At 36.8% G+C, this 20,813-nt stretch overlaps 1 protein-coding gene across 5 annotated transcripts in view; it reads left to right on the forward strand.

The window, feature by feature from the left end:
- Positions 1–20,813, forward strand: part of PHTF2 (putative homeodomain transcription factor 2) — a 107,674-nt gene that overhangs the window by 43,768 nt on the left and 43,093 nt on the right. For 4 of the 5 annotated variants that reach the window (XM_056118072.1, XM_056118074.1, XM_056118076.1 and 1 more), the window contains exons 3-5: positions 11,063–11,119; positions 17,856–17,925; positions 18,489–18,647. In XM_056118072.1, the coding sequence (XP_055974047.1) occupies positions 11,063–11,119; positions 17,856–17,925; positions 18,489–18,647 (286 nt within the window). Of the gene's footprint in view, positions 1–11,062; positions 11,120–11,432; positions 11,448–17,855; positions 17,926–18,488; positions 18,648–20,813 lie in introns of those variants that run through there. The other variant, XM_056118075.1, reaches the window with a different exon arrangement.

Consider the following 20,813-nt stretch of genomic DNA (forward strand, 5'->3'; position numbering starts at 1 on the left):
CTAGAGATTCAGTTCTTTGGCATCAATCCTAGGAACACAAACACATAAACTCTAAATGATATATACACCTGTGTTCATTGCAGTGCTGTTTATGATAACTAAGATGAGAATAACCCTTATTCGCGCAGATGACTGGATAATGAAGTTGTGGTATTATATACCCCCCAAAAAATACTACCTAGGGGGCTAAAGAGATAGTATGAGGGTGGACTAAGGTACTTGCCTTGTGTCTACCAACACTGGTTAGATCCCTGACAGCTGCAAATAGTCTCTCAGAACACCAACCACCAGGAGTGATCCCTGAATACAGAGCCAGAATGAGCTTGGAGCACCGCAGGTTGTGACCCAACCCTTCCAATCCCTTTAACCTCACCCCCACACCCCCCCAAAAAAGAATACTATTCAGAAAGGTAAAATCTTTCACAACAACTTGAATGGAGCTGGAGGGGCCATATTAAGCAAATCAAATCAAAGGGAGAACAAATACTGGATGATCTCACTACATGTGGTATATACAGAAACAAATCAAGGGACTGAGTGGTATCTAATGACAACAGCCCCTTGGACTTTGAATACAGAAAGGAAGCTACCAAGGAGGGAGGAGAGAAGGTGAACTGAAGTGAACTTGGGCTGTAGTGGAGGGTCTTAGGCACCCAGGAGGTGAAGGGGCAGTAACTATATATACCAAAACCATAAACATAGACTCTATTGTGACCATGTTACCTCAGCTACAATAAAAGAGAAATATTTTCTAAACTTGAGTCACTGTTGTACTGCATCACTAATTGGCTCTCCGTAGGCAATAAAAACTTGGTTATGATTCATGATTTGATTATATGTATGTGACTTGTAATGCACTGCTTAGGGTTAATGCAGGGAAGGGTGTGGTTTTAGATGATGCATAACTTGATGGAATATGTGGGAAGATTTTTAAGTGGCTTTAGCTTTTGTTACTTATAATGAGTAAGTCTTTACTAATTAGCTACTTCTCAGTATCTGCAGATGAAAATGTGTTTTCAGATTATGATGTTTTATTCCAGATATTAAAAGCTAGCTAGATAATTTAAAGTTGATCAAGTGCTAGAACTCCTTTTCTTGAAAAGTTGCATTGTTTTCCCTTGCCAAAAGATTGTAATCCTTTTGTGTTTGCCTTTTCCTCAAACAACTGTATTTTCTGTACTGGTTGTGATACAGTTCTACCAATACATGGTGAAAGAAATAATTACAATAGAAGCAAAGAGGTTTCTTGTAAAACCTCTTTGCTTATAATCATATTTATTTCATGACTTAGAGTTTCTTTCCAAACTAGAATATCTAACTTTGAATGCTTACCCATTTCATGTCCTTTCTTTGATCCAAATTACACTAGGATTATTACAGGGAAATGTTTTTGTATGTTTGTTTGTTTTTTGCTATTTGAGTCACACCAGCGATGCTCTGCACTCAGGAATTACTCCTGTTGGTGTTCAGAGAACCATATAGGATGCCAGAGATCGAATGTGGGTTGGCTGTGTGTGAGACAAATGCCTTACCCTCTGTACCAGTGCTCCAGCCCCTACAGGGGAATGTTTTGATGATATAAGTATGATGATATAAGTAGTATAAGTTGTATAAGTAGTATAAGTTTGATGATATAAGTAGTATAAGTTTGACTTCCTAGGGTGTTTTTCTAAGAGTCCTAAGAAAAAAATTGATTCAGAACAGTTAAAGACTTGGTAAACTGATTTGATAGTTATACATTCAGAAGTTACTAGCTTTTCCTATATTGTCAGACCACAGCTTTTTGCCTGACACCATCATCATTCATAGTTTATATTGTATAATTAAATGATTCAGCTTCCTTTTTTGATTCTCATCATTGAAGTCACCTGAGTGTCACATAGAGAGGGGTGTGTGTGTGTGTGTGTGTGTGTGTGTGTTGAGCAACCAGGGGAGGTAATGGAAATTGCAATATAGGAGAGTTAAGTTAGAAACGAGCTGGAGTGATAGCACAGTGGGTAGGGCATTTGCCTTGCACACGGCCAACCGGGGTTTGATTCCTCCGTCCCTCTCAGAGAGCCCAGCAAGCTATCAAGAGTATCCCGCCTGCATGGCAGAGCTTGGCAAACTCCCCGTGGCATATTCGATATGCCAAAAACAGTTAACAACAAGTCTCACAATGGAGACGTTACTAGTGCTCGCTCTAGCAAATTGATGAACAATGGGAGGACAGTGCTTAGTTAGAAACAAGAATTTGGAAGAACAGTTATAAGGGCTCACTGGTATTCCTAGGCATTTGTAGATAATTTTGTTTGAAAGGTTATTAGTTAATGAGTAAAAACAAAAGTAAAGACATATTTGATGTTTAAGGCCAGAAGAACTTCACTTTGGAATTAAGAGGTTTTGTAAAAGTCCCCAAAGTGTTATTTTGTATTCTGATTTGAGATTTTTTTGAAGTTAATCAGTAATCCTAAAGTTTTTAAATGACCCTGCTTCTTCAGTATGCTTTAATAATATGAACAGAAGCTCTAGGTATTATTTCAGAATGTCCACCATGACAGCATACTTTTGGACATTATATAGATAAGGATTTTTTCATTGGTAATATTTTACTTTTTATCTACTGTTTTGTTCAGCAGCTGCTTTTTTTTTTTTCTTTTTGGGCCACACCGTGCAATGCACAGGGGTTACTCTTGGCTTATGCACTCAGGAATTACTCCTGGCGGTGGTCGGGGGATCATATGGGATGCTGGGAATCGAACCTGGGTCGGCTGCATGCAAGGCAAACGCCCTATCTGCTGTGCTATCGATTCAGGCCTATTGTTAAGCAACTTTAATGTCACTATATTGTTCAACTCCTCAGTTTCTCTCTCTTGTTCTTTGGTCAGACTTGTAGATAGATCACTGTAAGAGTGAAAGCCACATATTTTAGATGTTTGAGAAAATGTGATTTTGCATGTTGGTAGTTCTGTTTTCACTTACAAACTGTACAGAGTTTAATATTGGTTAAGGAAAAAAAAACATTTGTCTCTACATCCTTGGTTTTGTTTTCTTCTTCATATTCCTTGCCCAGGAAATTTTACCTACCCTTATTGTTTACCCTTTTAAAATTAATTAATGGTGATGATGATGATATTTTGGTTTGGAGCTACATCTAGTTTTTTCTCAGGAACTAAGTCTGACATCTGGCTCTGTGCTCAGGGATCACTCCAGGTGGTGCCAGAATTTCAACCAGGGATGTCGTAGCCACGGGACACATGTTAGGCAAGCGCTGTAACCTTTATCCTGTCTCTCTGGCCCAGTTCTCCTTTTTTTAAAAATAGTGGCCACACCTGGCGGTGCTGGGGGTAGGAGGGTCCAAGGAGTGCTTGGCATCAAGGTTAGGACCTTATAAATGCTAACGTGAACTGTGTCACTGGTGCCTTGATTCTGCTTTTCTTCGTAGTCTCATTGAGTCTTTTATCTTCCCATACTCACAGTTTTTTCACAGTCATGCAAATCACCATTAATGAGTATAGGTAGTGAAAAATATAGTTCACCTTTATCTTTTTAAGGTAGAATAGTTGAGGCCTAGAGAGATTAGCACTGTAGCACTGTCCTCCTGTTGTTCATCGATTTGTTCGAGCAGGCACCAATAACATCTCACAACAAATTGTGAGACTTGTTGTTATTGTTTTTAGAGACATCTTGTTATCTCATTCTTACTTTGGACAACCTGACAGGCTACTGAATGTAACGGGCCCACAGGGCAGAGTCTGGCAAACTCCCCATGGCGTACCCAATATGCCAAGTACTAGTAACAATGATGGGTCTCATTCTCCTAACCCTGAAAGAGCCTTGAATATAGCACTTTTTAAAATCTCAGGGCTAGAATGAAGGAGACGTTACTGGGGCCTGCTCGAGTCAATCGATGAACAACAGGATGATGGTGATCGTGATCGTTGTTATTGTTTTTGGCATACCAAATACACCATGTGGAGCTTGCCAGGCTATGCCGTGCGGGTGGGATACTCTCGGTAGCTTCCTGGGCTCTCGGAGAGGAGCGGAGGAATAGAATCTGAGTTGGCCTCGTGCAAGACAAATGCTCTACCCACTGTGCTATTGCTCCAGCCCAAATAGGTACCTTACTGATCATATTTCAAAATACAGTGAATTCAAAATTGCTTGCTATGATGTAGGATAACATTGGTTTGACCTTTCTGCATTGCCCCAGGGAGCTTAGGTTTATTGGGTTAGTCCCATCTAGAGAGATTGATATTTGTCAAAAGAGGAAAAAGATTTTACATAGTACTAACCATATTCTGTACACTATCTGTATTTCAGTAGAGTAAGGTTTTGTTATCCTCATTTTCAGAGATCATATAACTTGCCCAAGACTAATAATATTTTTAGTGATATGTAATTTTAATTTTCATAAGACACTGATTAAAAAAACCATTAGTCATTTATTTATACAGCTTTTGAATTGCAGTTAAAATACAGGACTTGGTCACTGAGAATTGACCGGAGCCCAGGTTTGATCTGTGGCACTGAATGGTTTCCTGGGTACTGCAGAAGCAACCCCTGAATACAGAACTGGGAGTAGCTTCTGAGTACTACTGGATGTGGCACAAAAAAAATTTAAGTATATATTAGGAGTCATCATAAGAATAAAAATTATTATGACCTTTGCCCATTAGAGTCTTCTGATTGATCTTAGAAAATAGTCAAAAGAAAAATGGAGTATTAGCAATTTAGAGATAGAGTCACCAAAGGCCAGATACCCTTTTTCTTTCTTTCTTTCTTTTTTTACTTTTTCTCCTTTTTCTTTTCTTTTTTTAGAAGAAATTATAAAGATTCTTTAACCTCTTACCTTGATTTTTATTTTTTGTTTTTTTGTTTTTGTATTGTTTGGAGGCCACACCTGGCTGTGCTTAGTGTTTACTCCTAGCTCTGTGCTCAGGGATCACTCCTGACTGTACTCTGGGGACCATATGGGGTGCTGGAGATCAAACCCAGATTGGCTACACGCAAGGATCCTACCCATTGTACTATTATTCTAGCCTCTAACCTTTTTCCTTGAGGTTATTTTTGTCATGTTTTTAATAGACACTTGCTAATAATAAGGAAGATGTTTGTTTTGTTTCAGGGACCTCATTTGACTATGCTTAGATTGACTGTGGTTTTCCTGGTACAAGATTGTCTCTGATGTTTATTTTACTGAGTGGGTCAAGCTGGAAAAGAATTTGAGCGCTGTTTTATTTTTAAATTAAATTTGGTATTTGTGATAATAGCTTGCTTTTCAGTTTCTGAAGTGAGATCCTAAAATGTGAAACAGCATGGTAGTGGTGGGAAAAATGAGAACTTGTCTACTGTTTAAGAAAATTAGGTACTTAAAATTCAAGTATAAATAAGGACCTCTATTTACCCTGACTATATTTATTTGTGAGGTCTAAATCTTTTATCCAGGTAATCTAATTAAAACTATTGATCTTTGAAGTGTAGGATACCTTCTCTTTAGCATCTTGATATCTGAGCCACTGTTGTTCTGAATGTGATGATCTAAGGGTTCACCTAGGAGTAGCTTTTTAAATTGTTTCAGAGCTAATTCTGTTAGAGAATCCCTCAGTGGCAAAGAAAATCAAACCAGAAATAAATAAATGGGGTTACAACAAGCTAAAAAGGCTACTTTTGCACTGCAAAAGAAATGAGACCTAAATTAATAGAAAACTCTATATGATTTAGAGAGAGACAACTCAATAGATCAAACACATGCTTTGCACGAAGAAGGCCCAGATTTGATCCCTGGCATTGTGTGGTCCCCTGAGCACTACTAAGAGTGACCCCGGAGCATGGAGCTCCCAAGTAGCCCCTCAGAACTGTTAGGTGTTACCCAGAACTACCAAAACAGGTTTTTTTCTTTTTTGATCTGGAGAAAATACACATCATACATCAAAGGGCTAATATCCAAAATATTTAAATCATACTCAGAATTCGACAAAAACAAAACAACCCCATCAAAGATGGGGAGAGAAGATGAACAGATATTCTCTCTAAAAAGACATAAAAATGGCAGAGACACATACCAACTATTAGGAATATGCAAATGAAAACAACAAAGGAATATTAGCTCATACTAGCAAGACTATTCTACTTCAGTAATTCTGGAAACAGTAATTGCTGGAGGGAATGTGATAAAAAAAGGAATTTTCATTCACTACTGGTGGGATTTTGTCTGGTTCCACTTCTTTGGAAAATGATTTGGAGACTTCTTAAAAAAGTAAGACTAGAACTTATTATTTTTGCCCACCTTATTATTTATAATATTTTTTATCACTTATTATTTATTTCACTCCTTGGCATCTACCCCAAGAACTCAAAAACATTTGAAGGAATATATGGACACCTGTTGTTCATCACAGCATTGTATTTGCAATTACCGAGATCTAGAAACAACCTGGGTACCCAAAAACAGACGAATGAACAGAGAAATTTTTCTGTGTACCTATCATATCTATTTATATATCTGTTACACAGTGGAATACATTTAATTATGAAAAACTATTGGTCTTTGAAGTGTAGGATACCTTCTCTTTAGCCTCTTGATAAAAGATAAAATTCTGCTGTTTTCCGCAAGTTGGATGGAATTGGAAGGTTTCATACCAAATGAGTTGAGTTAAAAAATAAAACACAGGAGCTGGAACAAGAGATCAGTAAACCTGGGTTCAGTCCCTGGACCCTATGTGTGCCTCCCAAACCCACCAGGAATAATCCTGAGCACCTCCAGTTCTGGTCCAAATGCCCAAAACCTAAATAAAGGAATAATAGACCAATGGCAGGTGATCTCACTCATATGTAGACTATAAGACACAAAGGGGTTAGACAAACTTAGAAGAATTAAATCCTAAAATATGGTCAATAGAACTGTGGATTGGGGTGAAGGGAGAGGAACAGAGAAGGAACATTGGGTTAGAGGTGGAAGGATTCCAGCATTCTGGGCATGATATAGTAGCACTACAAGTTTAAAGCAACAATATCAATACTATTGCAAACATCAATAAATGCCTCAGTAAGAAACTGATGGAGAGGTGGGGAAAGACCTTTGTACAGGCTTCTTAGCATCAAAGTAGGGTTTTCTGTTTGTATGTGTGCAGTGTGTAGTAGATATCAGATACGTTTATATGTTCAAAAATCTTAGTTATTATTGCTACCCAAAATAATACACTTCTGTTACTTTGAACTGGTGTGCCTTTTAAATTTTTTTTTCAAGGAATAGTTTTGTTTTGCCTCAAGTTAAAGCATTTCATTGTTTTACTTATGAATATAGGAGCACCGCCTATATTGTTTGGAGACGGGGATTGGAGCACACCCAGCTGTGCTCAGGGTTTATTCCTGACTTTGTGCTTCAAGATCACTCCCGACAGTACTGGGGATCAGATGTGGTACCAGGGATCAAACTAAGATCAGCCACATGCAAGCAGACACGTTACTTATGTACTTCATCTCTGATATCCCTCTATGCCATTTTTAATGGAAGGAGTACCTAGAAAAATGGTTCTTATTTGCCTTGGTTCCATGACATTTCTGTAATAATAGCACTGTAGCACTGTCCTCCCATTGTTCATAGATTTGCTCCAGTGGGCCCAGTAACGTCTCCACTGTGAGACTTGTTGTTACTGGTTTTGGCATACTGAATACGCCATGGGGAGCTTGCCAGGCTTTGCTGTGCAGGCAAGACACTCTCGGTAGCTTGCCAGGCTCTCCAAGAGGGGCAAAGGAATTGAACCTGGGTTGGCCGGGTCGGCCGTGTGCAAGGCAAATGCCCTACCGCTATGCTATCGCCGAGACTAATAAATACCTTCTGTATAGTACTAAATCACAACATATGGTGATTTGTAAATTCCAAGCACAAAATCACAATGGTTTCAAATACAACAAATCATAAGATTAAAAAGAAATCTAAGTGGTACCTATTTCTCATTTTACCATGAAATTGTTTGAATGGCTTGCGGGAAAGACGGGGTTTGGGCCACATCTGGCACTGCTGAGAGACTACTTCTGGTCACTCCTTATGGTGTTTGGGTATATGATGACAGGCTTTGAACTGGACTTGGCCGCATCCAAGGCAAATGCCTTAACTCCTTAACTCTCTATCCCCTTAACTAGGTTTTAATATTTGTACTATTGATATCATCATAATCATTACGTTTTTTTCCAGGACCCAGAGTATATAAATATAAAAAGTAGATATACAAATTTAATCATAAAGAAATATATTTTTAGGTGACCCCCACATTCATTTACATTACTCCATATAGGGTCACAACCTGCCTACACTCTCTTATATGTTTGTTTTTTGGACCATCCCCAACTGTACTCTTGACTTAATTCCTATCTCAGCACTGAGGAATTACTTCTGGTAGGATTCAGGAAATCATATGGAGTGCCAGGAATCAAACTTGGATTGGCCTGGTGCAAAGCAGGCACCCTTCCCGATATACTATCTTTCTGACCCCAAGGCTGTCATTTAAAAAAAATTATTTATTTATTTTGGCTTTTGGGGTCACACAGTGATGCTCCTGGCTCTGCACTCAGGAATTACTCCTGGTGGTGCTTGGGGGATCATATAGATGCTAGGGATCGAACCCAGGTTGGTTACGTGTAAGGCAAATGCCCTACCCGCTGTACTATAGCTCCAGTCCCAAGACTGTCATTTTAAATATCAGTACTCTTCCTCTCATTTTCCTCTCCTTCTCTTACTTATCCCTCATGTGACTTATTTTCTCTGTCCTCCTTTGGCTTTCTTAGATAACTAGTTCAAATTAGAGTACACCAGACCTGGGTTGGAGTCCTGGTTTCTAAAAATAATACATACCCATTTGAACACAAAAAGTTTTAAAACACCAATGAAAATAAAGCAGCAAGTAAAAAGTACTGTTTTTTTCCAGATGCAAATAATGAATCCTTTTGAATGTCTGATATATGTGCATATTTTTAATGTAGCATATCAGCTACATTAATAATGTACTTTTAAAAAAAAGTCTTCAGGAGAGGAGAATGTCAATCAAAGGTAGAATGCTTGCCTTTGAAGTATATATGATGGCCTGGATTCAGTACCTGCATTGCAAAAAATGTGGGGAGAAATAATGAAATAAATAAATGAAGCAATCATCAGTAGATCAGAAAGCATATAAAGAATATTCATTCATTGAGTTCTCATTTACCCTGCTTTATATTATTCTCAAAATTTTAAAATCATTTCTATTGCTTATAGGTTATTGCTTTCTCGCTTATTTTTTTAAAAATTTGAATTAACATCTGTAGTTTATAAAAATAGAAAAGAAATTAAATGAAAAAAGCAGGTATTAGAGATAGAGAAGACAAAAAATGAAGACATTTATATCTTATGGCTTCAGTCTTAGCTGTTGAAGTAGTTGACTAGATGTACTGTCAGAAGGGCTAAATTGGAAGTAAAGCTTATGGGAAGAAAATTAGAATAGACCTTCTCTTATGACAGACCTGATTTCAGACCTAAAGAATGAATTTTTTTAGAGGCAGTGTTTGGTTGTCAAGGATTAGGTGAAAATAGTTGACTGTGAGTCTGCTTTTGTTGAATGATTGTACATCAGAAGCTTACGTTGATCAGAGCTTCCTTGGGAGAAATAATAAGAGTGATGATGGAATTGCTCACCATAGCCAGACACCAGAGCATGCACAGAACTGCTGGGTGCACATCAGATGTCAGTCATCTGATGACTGAAGCAGTATTTTTCCCTTAGTGAACTGAATCATCACTTGTTGAAGAATGTTACAGAAAATTTGTACAACTACTCATACAATTACTTCTAAGTCTACCAGCAAGCCATTACTGAAATATGAATTCCTTAGTTCCACTGAGGATAAAGTAGTCTGCTAAGCCCCAACTAGTGGGAGCATTGTGGGGACAAGAGGGAACAGTTAAGAAGTAGCTGAGATTTGAAAGTAGAAAAAACATAGCATTTTTTTCTCACCTGAAAGACATTGGATTTAAAATATACTCTTGGGGCTGGAGCAATAGCACAGCTGGTAGGGCGTTTGCCTTGCTTGCGGCCAACCTGGGTTCAATTCCCAGCATCCCATATGGTCCCCTGAGCACCACCAGGAGTGATTCCTGAGTGCAAATCCAGAAGTAACCTCTGAGCATGACCCAAAAAGCAAATAATGATAATAATAATAATAATAATAATAATAAAATATCATACTCTTAGTAAATGTTGTGCTGAACTTCCTTCAGTTGTTTTTATGACATTAACTTTTCTGTCACAAATATTACTTGACCTTGGGGCTTAATTTATATAGAAGAACTACAAAAAAGGAAACAGTTTTTAGGTGACTTACTCAAGTCTGTCAAGGATTTGTGTGTGAGAGGTAAAGAAGAAACTTTGAATCATTTGTTTGGTTTTTAGTTTGTTTTTATCAGGTTATTTGGCTTTTGATTACCAGAACTAAATGGCTCATTACTTTTATTCTTGAGAAAATGACTCATTCACACTTCATTTTTTCTCTACTATTGACAGCAAGATTGTTACACACACGTATGCGTGCGTGCACACAACCACACACACACACACAAATATACACACACTTGTTTCTTTCAGGGTAAGTGATTGATTACTGCTACAGGTGTTCTGATCTTGCAGTTCTCTTGAAGATTTCAGTATGAAATGAAGTGAGATATTAGGATAGAAGATGTCTTTGGTTTTACTTTATTTCCTGTCATCACCCTATTTTCATAACATTTCTGATATACTGACACATCCCGGTTAACAAACACAAAAATTTTAAAACACAGACTATTGGATGCCAACCATATTTTTGGCTCAGTTAATTGAGAAAGAACTGATCTTGCATTTCTAACATTCCCAGTTGAAGCTAATACTGCCGGTTCTGTAACCATACTTGTCAGAATGACTTTACTACAGTATTAATCATAGAAATCTGAGACATAGCTAAATCTAATCTGTGCTAAATGTTTACACTGAGTTACTTGTAATTGAAACAAATTATACCTGTTGGAGGGGTGCCAACAATAATTGCTAATATAGATTATCTTTTATTTTTGCAGATAGGGGCATATGATCAACAAATATGGGAAAAATCTGTTGAACAAAGAGAAATCAAGGTAATAAGTTTTACTTTGTAGATTATGAAATACAGTTCTAAAAATTGGTTTAAAGAACACTTTACTTAATGTCTTTTCACATGCATTTAAGGTATAAATTATGGTTACAGATCCAAACTCTTGCAGAGGTAAGCTCTATTTTGATGACACAGTCACATTTTTACTTGTGATAATTTATTTTTGGTTCTTAGAAATTTTTGTCTTAAAATTTCATTTCTACTAATTATTTTCTGTCAGCTCTTTTCCCCTTTCATTTGTCACCTTATACTTCTAGTTTTCTTTTCCTCCCTTTTGATGCTGTCATTGTTCTATACAGTTTATTAAATTGGTAAGTGTTTCAGGTTTTTGCCTGCCTGGTTGAGCTTGTGGAAATGCTCTTGTGCTTAATTGAAATCGCTTTTTGGTGCTACTAACAGAATGATGTGGATGCACATAAAACTGGAAAAAAACAAAAAGTTGCTCTTTTTTTTAAAAAAAGGAAAATAAAGCATTTAGATTTTTTTCTTAGGTACTTTCTACTTAAACATGAAATCACTTTTTGTACTGTTAAGATAAATTTCAAAGACTTCTTTTCTAGCATGAAATTCCTTTTAAACTAAATTTGTTCTGTTTTTCAGTAGTCTATCTTTTTTTGGTAGTAAGATTTGTATTTTTTATTTGCATAGATGATACTAATCAGTGTGTTCCTGCACGAGCTAAATTTAATCTGAGCTCAGAGAGTGTTACTTTAGTTGCTTGACATTTTCTGTTTTGTACAGAAAGGTTTGCATTAGGGTAACAACTAATGTCTATATAAAATTACTTTAAATCCATCAACAAAATCTATCAGTGCTAAGACAACTATAAGAAACAATAAAAAGTCTTTGCCATTTGTCAGTTCTAATCTTAAAACTATTTTCAAGAAGAATTAAAACAAAGTTGTGGAAAACACCTACTGTGTGTTAATTATAGGATTAAAGTATGTAACTAAAAAGATGAAATAAAAATAATTTTTAAAATGAGATCCATATAAGGTAAATTCAATTGAATTTAATTCCATATAGAAAAGCGTATGTTTGTCACTATAAGGAGGGTCAGGCAGCTCTTGGGAATTTCGGGAAGAGGTCACAAAGGAAATGACTCATGAGCTGAGTTGACTCATGAGCTGAGTTTGACAGACATTGAGTAGAATGAGGAAAACGTTCCAGACAAAATGAAGAGCATATGAAAATATACTAAAATAGAGAAGGAACATGACTGACTCAGGACTCTTCAAGTAGTTTCATTCAAAATAGTTTGGATGGAAGGGAATCAGGACAGGAAAATGGAAGGCCTTGAGGAGTTTAAGAACAAAAAGTCTAAGAACACAAGAAGAGACTTAGTATGAAAACTGTGGCAGACATATTATCTCATTAAATTAAAATTTTAATGACTCCTTACACCCAGCCTTAACTATAATGGGAAATATTAGACGAGCGAAGAGAGAATTCGGTTTTAGGACTATCTAATTGATACTTAGGAAAGTGATGTTGGAATCTTTAGTAGATCAAGTATTATATGTATATATGTGTACAAGTCTTACCTGTTATACATAATGTATAGGCACATCTCTAGTCTTGAATGGCTTTCTAGTGAATGATGAGGGAAAAAGACTGAACAATGGAACATTGGGAAGCATTGATTTTTAATGGATAGGCAAGGGATGTAAATGAAAGAGGAATGAGAAGTTGAAAGATCCATGAAACAGAGCTAATAGGTAATCTCTGGAGAGAGTATCGTGAGTATCATAAATAGTCAAATAAATAAAAAATATAAGTTTAGTAAGATGTCTTTAAAAAATTTTTTTTGGTCTTTGGACATAGGTTATACTATGGGTTGGCACAGTGAATTTTTTTAAATTTATTTAAAAAACAATATACACAAACATTTTCTTAGGTTATGGAAACTGCGTATCACAAAATACTTCATTGCTTCTATAATTATGTTGCTTTTCAAAGAATTATGCCTAAGTACAGGTTAGGGTAAGAAAGATTTGTATAATCAGCTCTGTACACTGACAGTATATGCTTAAGGAAGAGTGTGACCTAGAACTTGTTTCAAAAGAGAATACTTTAAATGACAGTGCTAATAATATTAAAATTTATTATTGTTACTGAGTTGGGCTGGAGTGATAGCACAGTGGGTAGGGCGTTTGCCTTGCGTGCAGCCGACCTGGGTTTGATACCTCCGTCCCTCTCGGAGAGCCCGGCAAGCTACTGAGAGTATCCCGCCTGCACGGCAAAGCCTGGCAAGCTCCCCATGGCGTATTTGATATGCCAAAAACAGTAACACAAATCTCACAATGGAGACGTTACTGGTGCCTGCTCGAGCAAATGGATGAACAATGGGAGGACAGTGCTACAGTGCTACTGTGAATTTAAAAGTTCAGTGATAGCACAGCGGTAGGGCATTCGCCTTACAAGCAGCCAACATGGCCTACCCGAGTTCGATTCCTCCGCCCCTCTCGGAGAGCCCGGCAAGCTACCGAGAGTATTTGATATGCCAAACACAGTAACAACAAAGTCTCCAATGGAGACGTTACTGGGCCCGCTCGAGCAAATCGACGATCAACGGGAGGGCCTTTACCTTTTTATTGACTTAGTTTAAGCATTTTCCATTCTTGCTTACATGCATACATTCTAGTGGAGATAAATTCTCTTTCATGTATTAGGTTAGGGGCGTAGGTAGACTGGAGGTGACACAGGGGTTGTGGGTGAGGGCACTTTGCTGGTGGTGATGTGAGGTAATTGCACAATAAGATCAAAAATTCTAAACGTAGTATGGGTACTTGATCATTGTATAACTGAAACCCAAGCACAAAAGTCTGTAAGTCTACAACTATACCTCATGGTGTTTCACTAATAAAAATTAAAAAATAAAAAAAAATAAAGTAAATAAATAAAAAGGAAGAACACAATAACTAAAAAAAATTCTAAACATAGTAACTATGTAAAAAATTTTAAGTTATTTGTAGTATAAATTAATTTTGCATTTTCATTAAGGAAGCAAGAGAAACACATAACTAATTTGTTGCTATTAATGACTGGTTTAAAGACACTCATTGCCTAGAAAATACTGTTTAAAATGTTTTGAGTTCTTCCTTTCCATATGTCAAAGTAGTGAGAAACCAAAGAAATCAGAGAAAACATGGAAATTTATGTCTTAGAATTCTTTACTTTATAAATTAAAGGCCCATAGTTGGTATTGCTAGAGAATAAAATCACTTATAAGTTGTAAGTTGTAGGTTTTTTTCTTTAATAGTTTAGAAATCCTAAGTAAAAACTTGCATTTTTCTCATCACCTAATCAAATATAAAAGTAAGTGTGGAGTTTTCCTCTTTGGAAACTTATTATAGTTTTAAAACCTTCAACAAAAATAACTGTGCTATTTAGAGTCATTATAAGAAAAATGGATGGCAGGAATTAAAACAGGATTTCCGGAAAGTGAAACTAATGGTTACATTCTTTGATGTAACCTAGATATTATAGTAGTTTCATGCATGGAAAATCTGGATAGCTGAAAAGAGTCTTCCTAAAATTAAACTGACCTTTTTAACTCAGTGGTTCAACATTATTTGTGTAATTAGAGATGTTTAAAATTCAGAACCTAATGCTACTTCCTTCATTACATTTTAGGAATATACTATAATATTTTAAGTATTTCAATAAGAATATATTGTTTGACTTTTTTTTTTTTTCTTTTTGGATCACACCTGGCGATGCACAGGGGATACTCCTGGTTCTGCACTCAGGAATTACTCCTGGAGGTGCTAGGGGGACCATGTGTAATGCTGGGAATTGAACCCTGGTGGGCAGCATTCAAGGCAAACGCCCTATCTTCTGTGCTATCACTTCAGCCCCTATTGTTTGAATTCTTAATAAGAAATGTAGGTGTGCACCAGTAAACTAAGCTTCAGATTAACATTCATCATTTACAATATATTATTTTTAAGTTTTTACAAAAGAACGCCTTGTGTAAAAGAAGTAAATTAAAATACATACTGTTTCAAGTATGGCACTAGTAAAGGTAAAATCTTATGTACTTCATACCGAGTTAAATAATTCTCTATTAAATGACATATCTGTACTATTATTATTGCCTTTATGGTTTGCAGATGAGAATGATTATAGTCTGTCATTATAGCAAAATGAGAAATGAAGTATAGAATTAGTCAGTTTTTATGTTTGCAGTAGTTATGTTCTATAATCACCATGAAAGCCAAATTAGTGAACTCTGGGGGAAGTACAGAGTTAATTAAATTCCTACAAGCCTCTGATCACAATGCTTTCATCAACCAGTTAATGAATAACTTTTTTCTTATGTGTGCTTCTGTTGAAATTTTTCGTATTTGATATATGTTGTGATTCACTGACATTGAATTCTTTACCCCAGCACTTAATTCATGCCTGAAAATGTGTATGTAGTAGATATTTTCTCAATCAGACACAACATTCTACTTAATGTAAGGAACACTAGACACTAGTATTTCAACAGTGTTTGTGGGGACCATTAAAAATGCAAAAAGATATACCAAATGAACTGAAAATAATACATTTTTTTAATAATAACAAAGCTAAAACAAAAGGTATGGTTGCTTTGTTTGACCTCAGAAGGGAATGTTCACTTTGGTAACTCACGTTTTTTTTTTTTCCATGATATATTCTACCAATGAAAATACACCAAACGCTTAGAGGTAAAAGAGAGTATTTTTAGAGAGTAGATGAATTTGCAAATACAGAATTTATGAATATGAGAATTGACTGTCTATAAAATTTTTTATCACAGTATCTTCAACCCTAACTTTCTCTTTTGTTTTTATGTCTTTGTGTAGTTTGTAATTTTAGAGGTACAGGCGAGAAAAAGTTCAGAGATTTTGATTTTAGGATGCAGTTTGGTTATCAAATCTTTTATTTATTCATTTTTAGTTTTGGTGCCCCACCTGCAGTGTTCAGGGCTTAGTCCTGGCTCTGTGTTCAGGGATCACATTTTGCCTTTTGTTTTTGTTTGTTTGTTTGTTTGTTTTTGCTTTTTTGGGTCACACCCAGCAATGCTCAGGGGTTACTACTGGCTTTGCACTCAGGAATCACTTCTGGTGGTGCTTGGGGGACCATATGGGATGCTGGGAATTGAACCCGGGTCGGCTGCGTGCATGGCAAACCCCCTACCCGCTGTGCTATTACTCCAGCCCCCAGGGATCACATTTTGGCACTGCTTAGGGAACCCTGTTGTATGCCAGATACCAAACCCAGGTCTGCCACATGGAGGGCAAACACCTTACCAAATGTACTATCTCTTGACCCTATCATCTGTTATTTTTGAATTGTAATGCTATCCCTTTTGTTTTAGAATGCAGTAATAATCAAATTTTTGCTTTGGGGATAGCTAATACTTGGCTTAGTACCAAGGGATTTACTGCTTAGTTTCATGACTAATTGAATTTACATTATCAAAATACTGTAATACTAATTAGCACTTACATTCTGAGAAGTTTAATCTAAGCTTTTCCAATTTCTAATATTCTATTATTAAAAGGTTTTGGAGGAGGTGCAGGGTGGAATATTTAGGGGCTACTGCAGTCATGTCCTTGGTAGTCACTTCGGGATATGCTCAGAAAGACCCATGCAGTGCCCAAGAACGAAATACGTCTTTCAGCTTGTAAAAGTGCTCCAGCTCATTGAGCCATTTCCCTAGACTATGTTTTTCCTGTCCACCTTTACTCTTTATATAGCATATATAACTTGTCACACCTTCTATAAACTGATGGTAAACAACAAGCATGTTAAACAATTTCAAGTTTAATACAAGTCATATTTCCTATTTTCCCCTCCTCTTCCTGAGCATGACATCAAAGTTCTGAGGTGTCAGATGGCTTTGTGGCCTGGTCAGTGGTGGGCATGTAAATGTAAATATAGCTGCAGCTCTGAGATCAGCATCATCCGCTCTCGCTCCCACCTGATCCCACCCTTATGTATTAACCTCTGAGAAGTCTGGGTACTTTTCTATTCTTAGCTCTATCATCCTTTGCTTTCTGCAGCAGTGCCCCTGGCATCATATCTAAAGGGTCTCTCAGAACAAACGGGAATGCCCTGCCACAGAGGCAGGGTGGGATGGGGGAGATGGGGGGTAGGAGGGATACTGGGATTCGTGGTAGTAGGAAATGGGCACTGGTAGAGGGATGGGTATTTGATCATTGTATAATTGAAACCCAAGCACAAAAATTTGTATGTCTACAACTGTACCTCATGATGTCTCACTAATAAAATAAATAAATAAATAAATTCATGGAACAGCAAAAAAAAAATAATGATAATAATAAAAAAATTAAGGGTCTCTCAGATATTACTCCACCAGTCAGCCTCAACATTCTTCTCTACCTGTCTGAGATCTACAAAGTCTTCTGGACTGTCTTAGACTATGCATCCAAATAAATTGGTAGCCATAATCTTTGTTTAGAAATTTTAGATTTAGTAAAAAATGGACTAACATCTTATTTATATTCTTTAATTTTTCATTTTGCTGAAGTAATGCTATTATATTTATAGTCACGTGCCATTTGTAACAATACATAGTGTGTTATATTTTGTGTAGTAAGTAAAGATTTTTATAAGAACTGAAACCATCAGAAGTTAATTTTTCTATCTGCATTCCAATATCTATATATATAAATAAAAGAAATATCTATATATTGTATTCTCACACTACTTTTAACATATTATAGGGGTTAAGGAATAAACCAAAGAAAACAGCACATGTGAAACCAGATCTCATCGATGTTGATCTTGTAAGAGGTGAGTCTTAAATAAACAAATGTCCAGTGAAACTAGATGTTTTTGTTTGTTTGTTTTATTTTGTTTTGCAATTAGATGTTAACTTGAAGAAATAAGATTCAAAATGGGTTAAATATGCGTAAATAGAAATAAAAGTAATGTGAGGGTGAATGAAGGTGTGAGTTGTATTAAAAAAAAGGATGGAAGCATTTAAATACCATTGGCTCATCTTTATTTTTCACTACAGATCATACTAAGAAATAAATCTAAAAGGAAAGCAACTCATGTTTGCTTAACAAAGTATAAGACTTGGTAATAAAATTTTGAGTGGTAATTTTTCTTAACTAAAACTGACATTTGAACATTGTCTAATATAGATAAAAGATTGGGAGACATACTGCTATTATAAAATTGAAATAGGTTTTTCACAGTGACTGAGTTAATTATTCCACAAGTTAATATGTACCATAAAGAATGTATTTGCCTACCCAAATTAGATAAAATTATACATGTTCAAGTTGGAACTATTTGTCTAAGGAATTAAAGAATAATAAAGCACTCTCATTTTATTTTACCTTTTTCAGGGTCTGCATTTGCTAAGGCAAAACCTGAAAGTCCTTGGACTTCACTGACTAGAAAGGGAATTGTTCGAGTGGTATTTTTTCCTTTTTTCTTCCGGTGGTGGTTACAAGTAACATCAACAGTCATCTTTTTCTGGCTTCTTGTCCTTTATCTTCTTCAAGGTATAATTAATGCAAGTGTATTTTGCTTTTAACTTTCAGGATGTTCCATTTTTGGTGTTACTAAGGCTTTTTAAAAAAAGGTGAACTAGTTCTGAGCATAAAGTACACATTTATTGTAATATTTTACCTTTAAAAAACATAAAAATTGTGGGATGGAAAGTGTTTATAAAATAGAATCATTATTTGCCAATATGATTTTTTTAAAAAATGGATTTTGGGTGTAGCTCAAAATAATAATTGAAAGGATACTTAAGAAATTAGAAAGTCAATAAAAATTAAAAAAAAATTAGAAAGTCAGGGGCTGGAGCGATAGCACAGCAGGAAGGGCATCTGCCTTGCACGTGGCCAACCTGGGTTTGATTCCCAGCATCCCATATGATCCCCTGAGCACTGCCAGGAGTGACTCCTGAGTGCAAAGCCAGGAGTAACCCTTGAGCATCACCAGGTGTGACCCAAAAAGCAAAAAAAAAAAAGTCTTTTCAAAATTTAATTCCAAATGCATAAACACTGTAGCACTGTCCTCCCGTTGTTCATCCATTTGCTCAAGCAGGCCCAGTAATGTCTCCATTGTGAGACTTGTTCTTACTGTGTTTGACATATCAAATACGTCACAGGTAACTTGCCAGGCTTTGCCATGTGGGTGGTATACTCTCAGTAGTGTGCCGGGCTCTCCAAGAGGGGTGGAGGAATTGAACCCGGGTTGGCCTCATGCAAGGCAAATGCCCTACCCACTGTGCTATCGCTCCAGCATATTGCATAAACACACCTATATTTGGTTTTTTGTTTTTGATCATCAAACTTACACACATTCTTATTCTTGACTTAGATGTGGTTAACCTCTATGATTTGAGACTGTCCTATTGAAATTCATGTACTATTTTAAATACTTTTCACACAGTCTTGTGTAATTCTTACAACAGTCCAGCAAAGTGTAGATATTATTATTGTCTTATAGGTATAGAATCTGAAGTATGTGAGGGTCTAGAGTCACACAGTCACCACATTTAGGTCTAAGAAATCTGACTGCAAAACTACGCATTGAATAATTCAGTTGCACAGCTTCTCAGCATAGTAGCCTTCTAATGCTCATTAATTGCAGCATTAACCAATGCAACATGTATAACACCCAGGCATTTGGGGGCTAAACAAAGAAGCATTTGTTCCATCACTTCACAGAGCAATGGTCTTCATTTGGCTGATACCCTTTCAGTCTTTCTAATATCCTCTTAAACAATAAAACTAATCCTGAGAGTTAGCTAGAGTTTTTTTTTATCAGTTATCTAAAAGCTAACTTTTAGATTAGGGCTATCTTCACTGGGGCCTCTTGGAGGAGGGTAGGTTGAGTTTCCCTTACCGCCCCGAGCGGAGCTCCGGCAGCTGAAGACCTCCGGGACCCAGCCACAGCCATGCTGAGACCACTCTCCACATGCTTGGACAAGCCTCACGCATGAAGGAACCGGCAGTGGAACCCAGGTGTGCAGGACCCGGGGCTGAGATCTCTAAGCCTGCTCGGTTCGGGACTGGGCCTCCTCCACCCAGATCCCCCATCTTCCAGTCACTAGACAGTTACACCCACCACCTGCCCCATCAACAACCAGGATCCAGAGACTATAAAACCAAGCTCCTAGAAGCAGACCTCTTATTCTCTAGTTCTCACTCTCAGAGAACCAAGTAGGCTACTGAGAGTAGCCTGCCCGCATATATATATATATATATATATATATATATATATATATATATTTTTTTTTTTTTTTTTTAAGCTACCCAGCGTACTCGATATGCCAGAAACAGTAACAATAATGGTCCTCATTCCCCTGACCCTGTAAGAGCTCCCAGTATGCTATCGGGCTACACTAGCACCTGACAGGGACGAATGGATACATTACTGGTGCCCGCTCGAGCAAATTGATGAACAACAGGGTGATAATAATAGTGATGGTGATCTAAAAGCTAAGTCGTTTTTTCCTCCCTGTCTTTTCTAAATAATACTATCTTTTATCCTCCTGTTGTTCATCAATTTGCTCAAGCGGACCTAGTAATGTCTCCATTGTGAGACTTGTTACTGTGTTTGGCATATGAAATATGTCACGGAAAGCTTGCCAGGCTTTGCCGTGTAGGCGAGATACTCTTGGTAGCTTGCCTGGCTCTCCGAGAGGGGCAGAGGAA

Source organism: Sorex fumeus, unplaced genomic scaffold, assembly GCF_029834395.1.
Source record: "Sorex fumeus unplaced genomic scaffold, SorFum_2.1 ptg000037l, whole genome shotgun sequence".
Lineage (NCBI taxonomy): Eukaryota > Metazoa > Chordata > Mammalia > Eulipotyphla > Soricidae > Sorex > Sorex fumeus.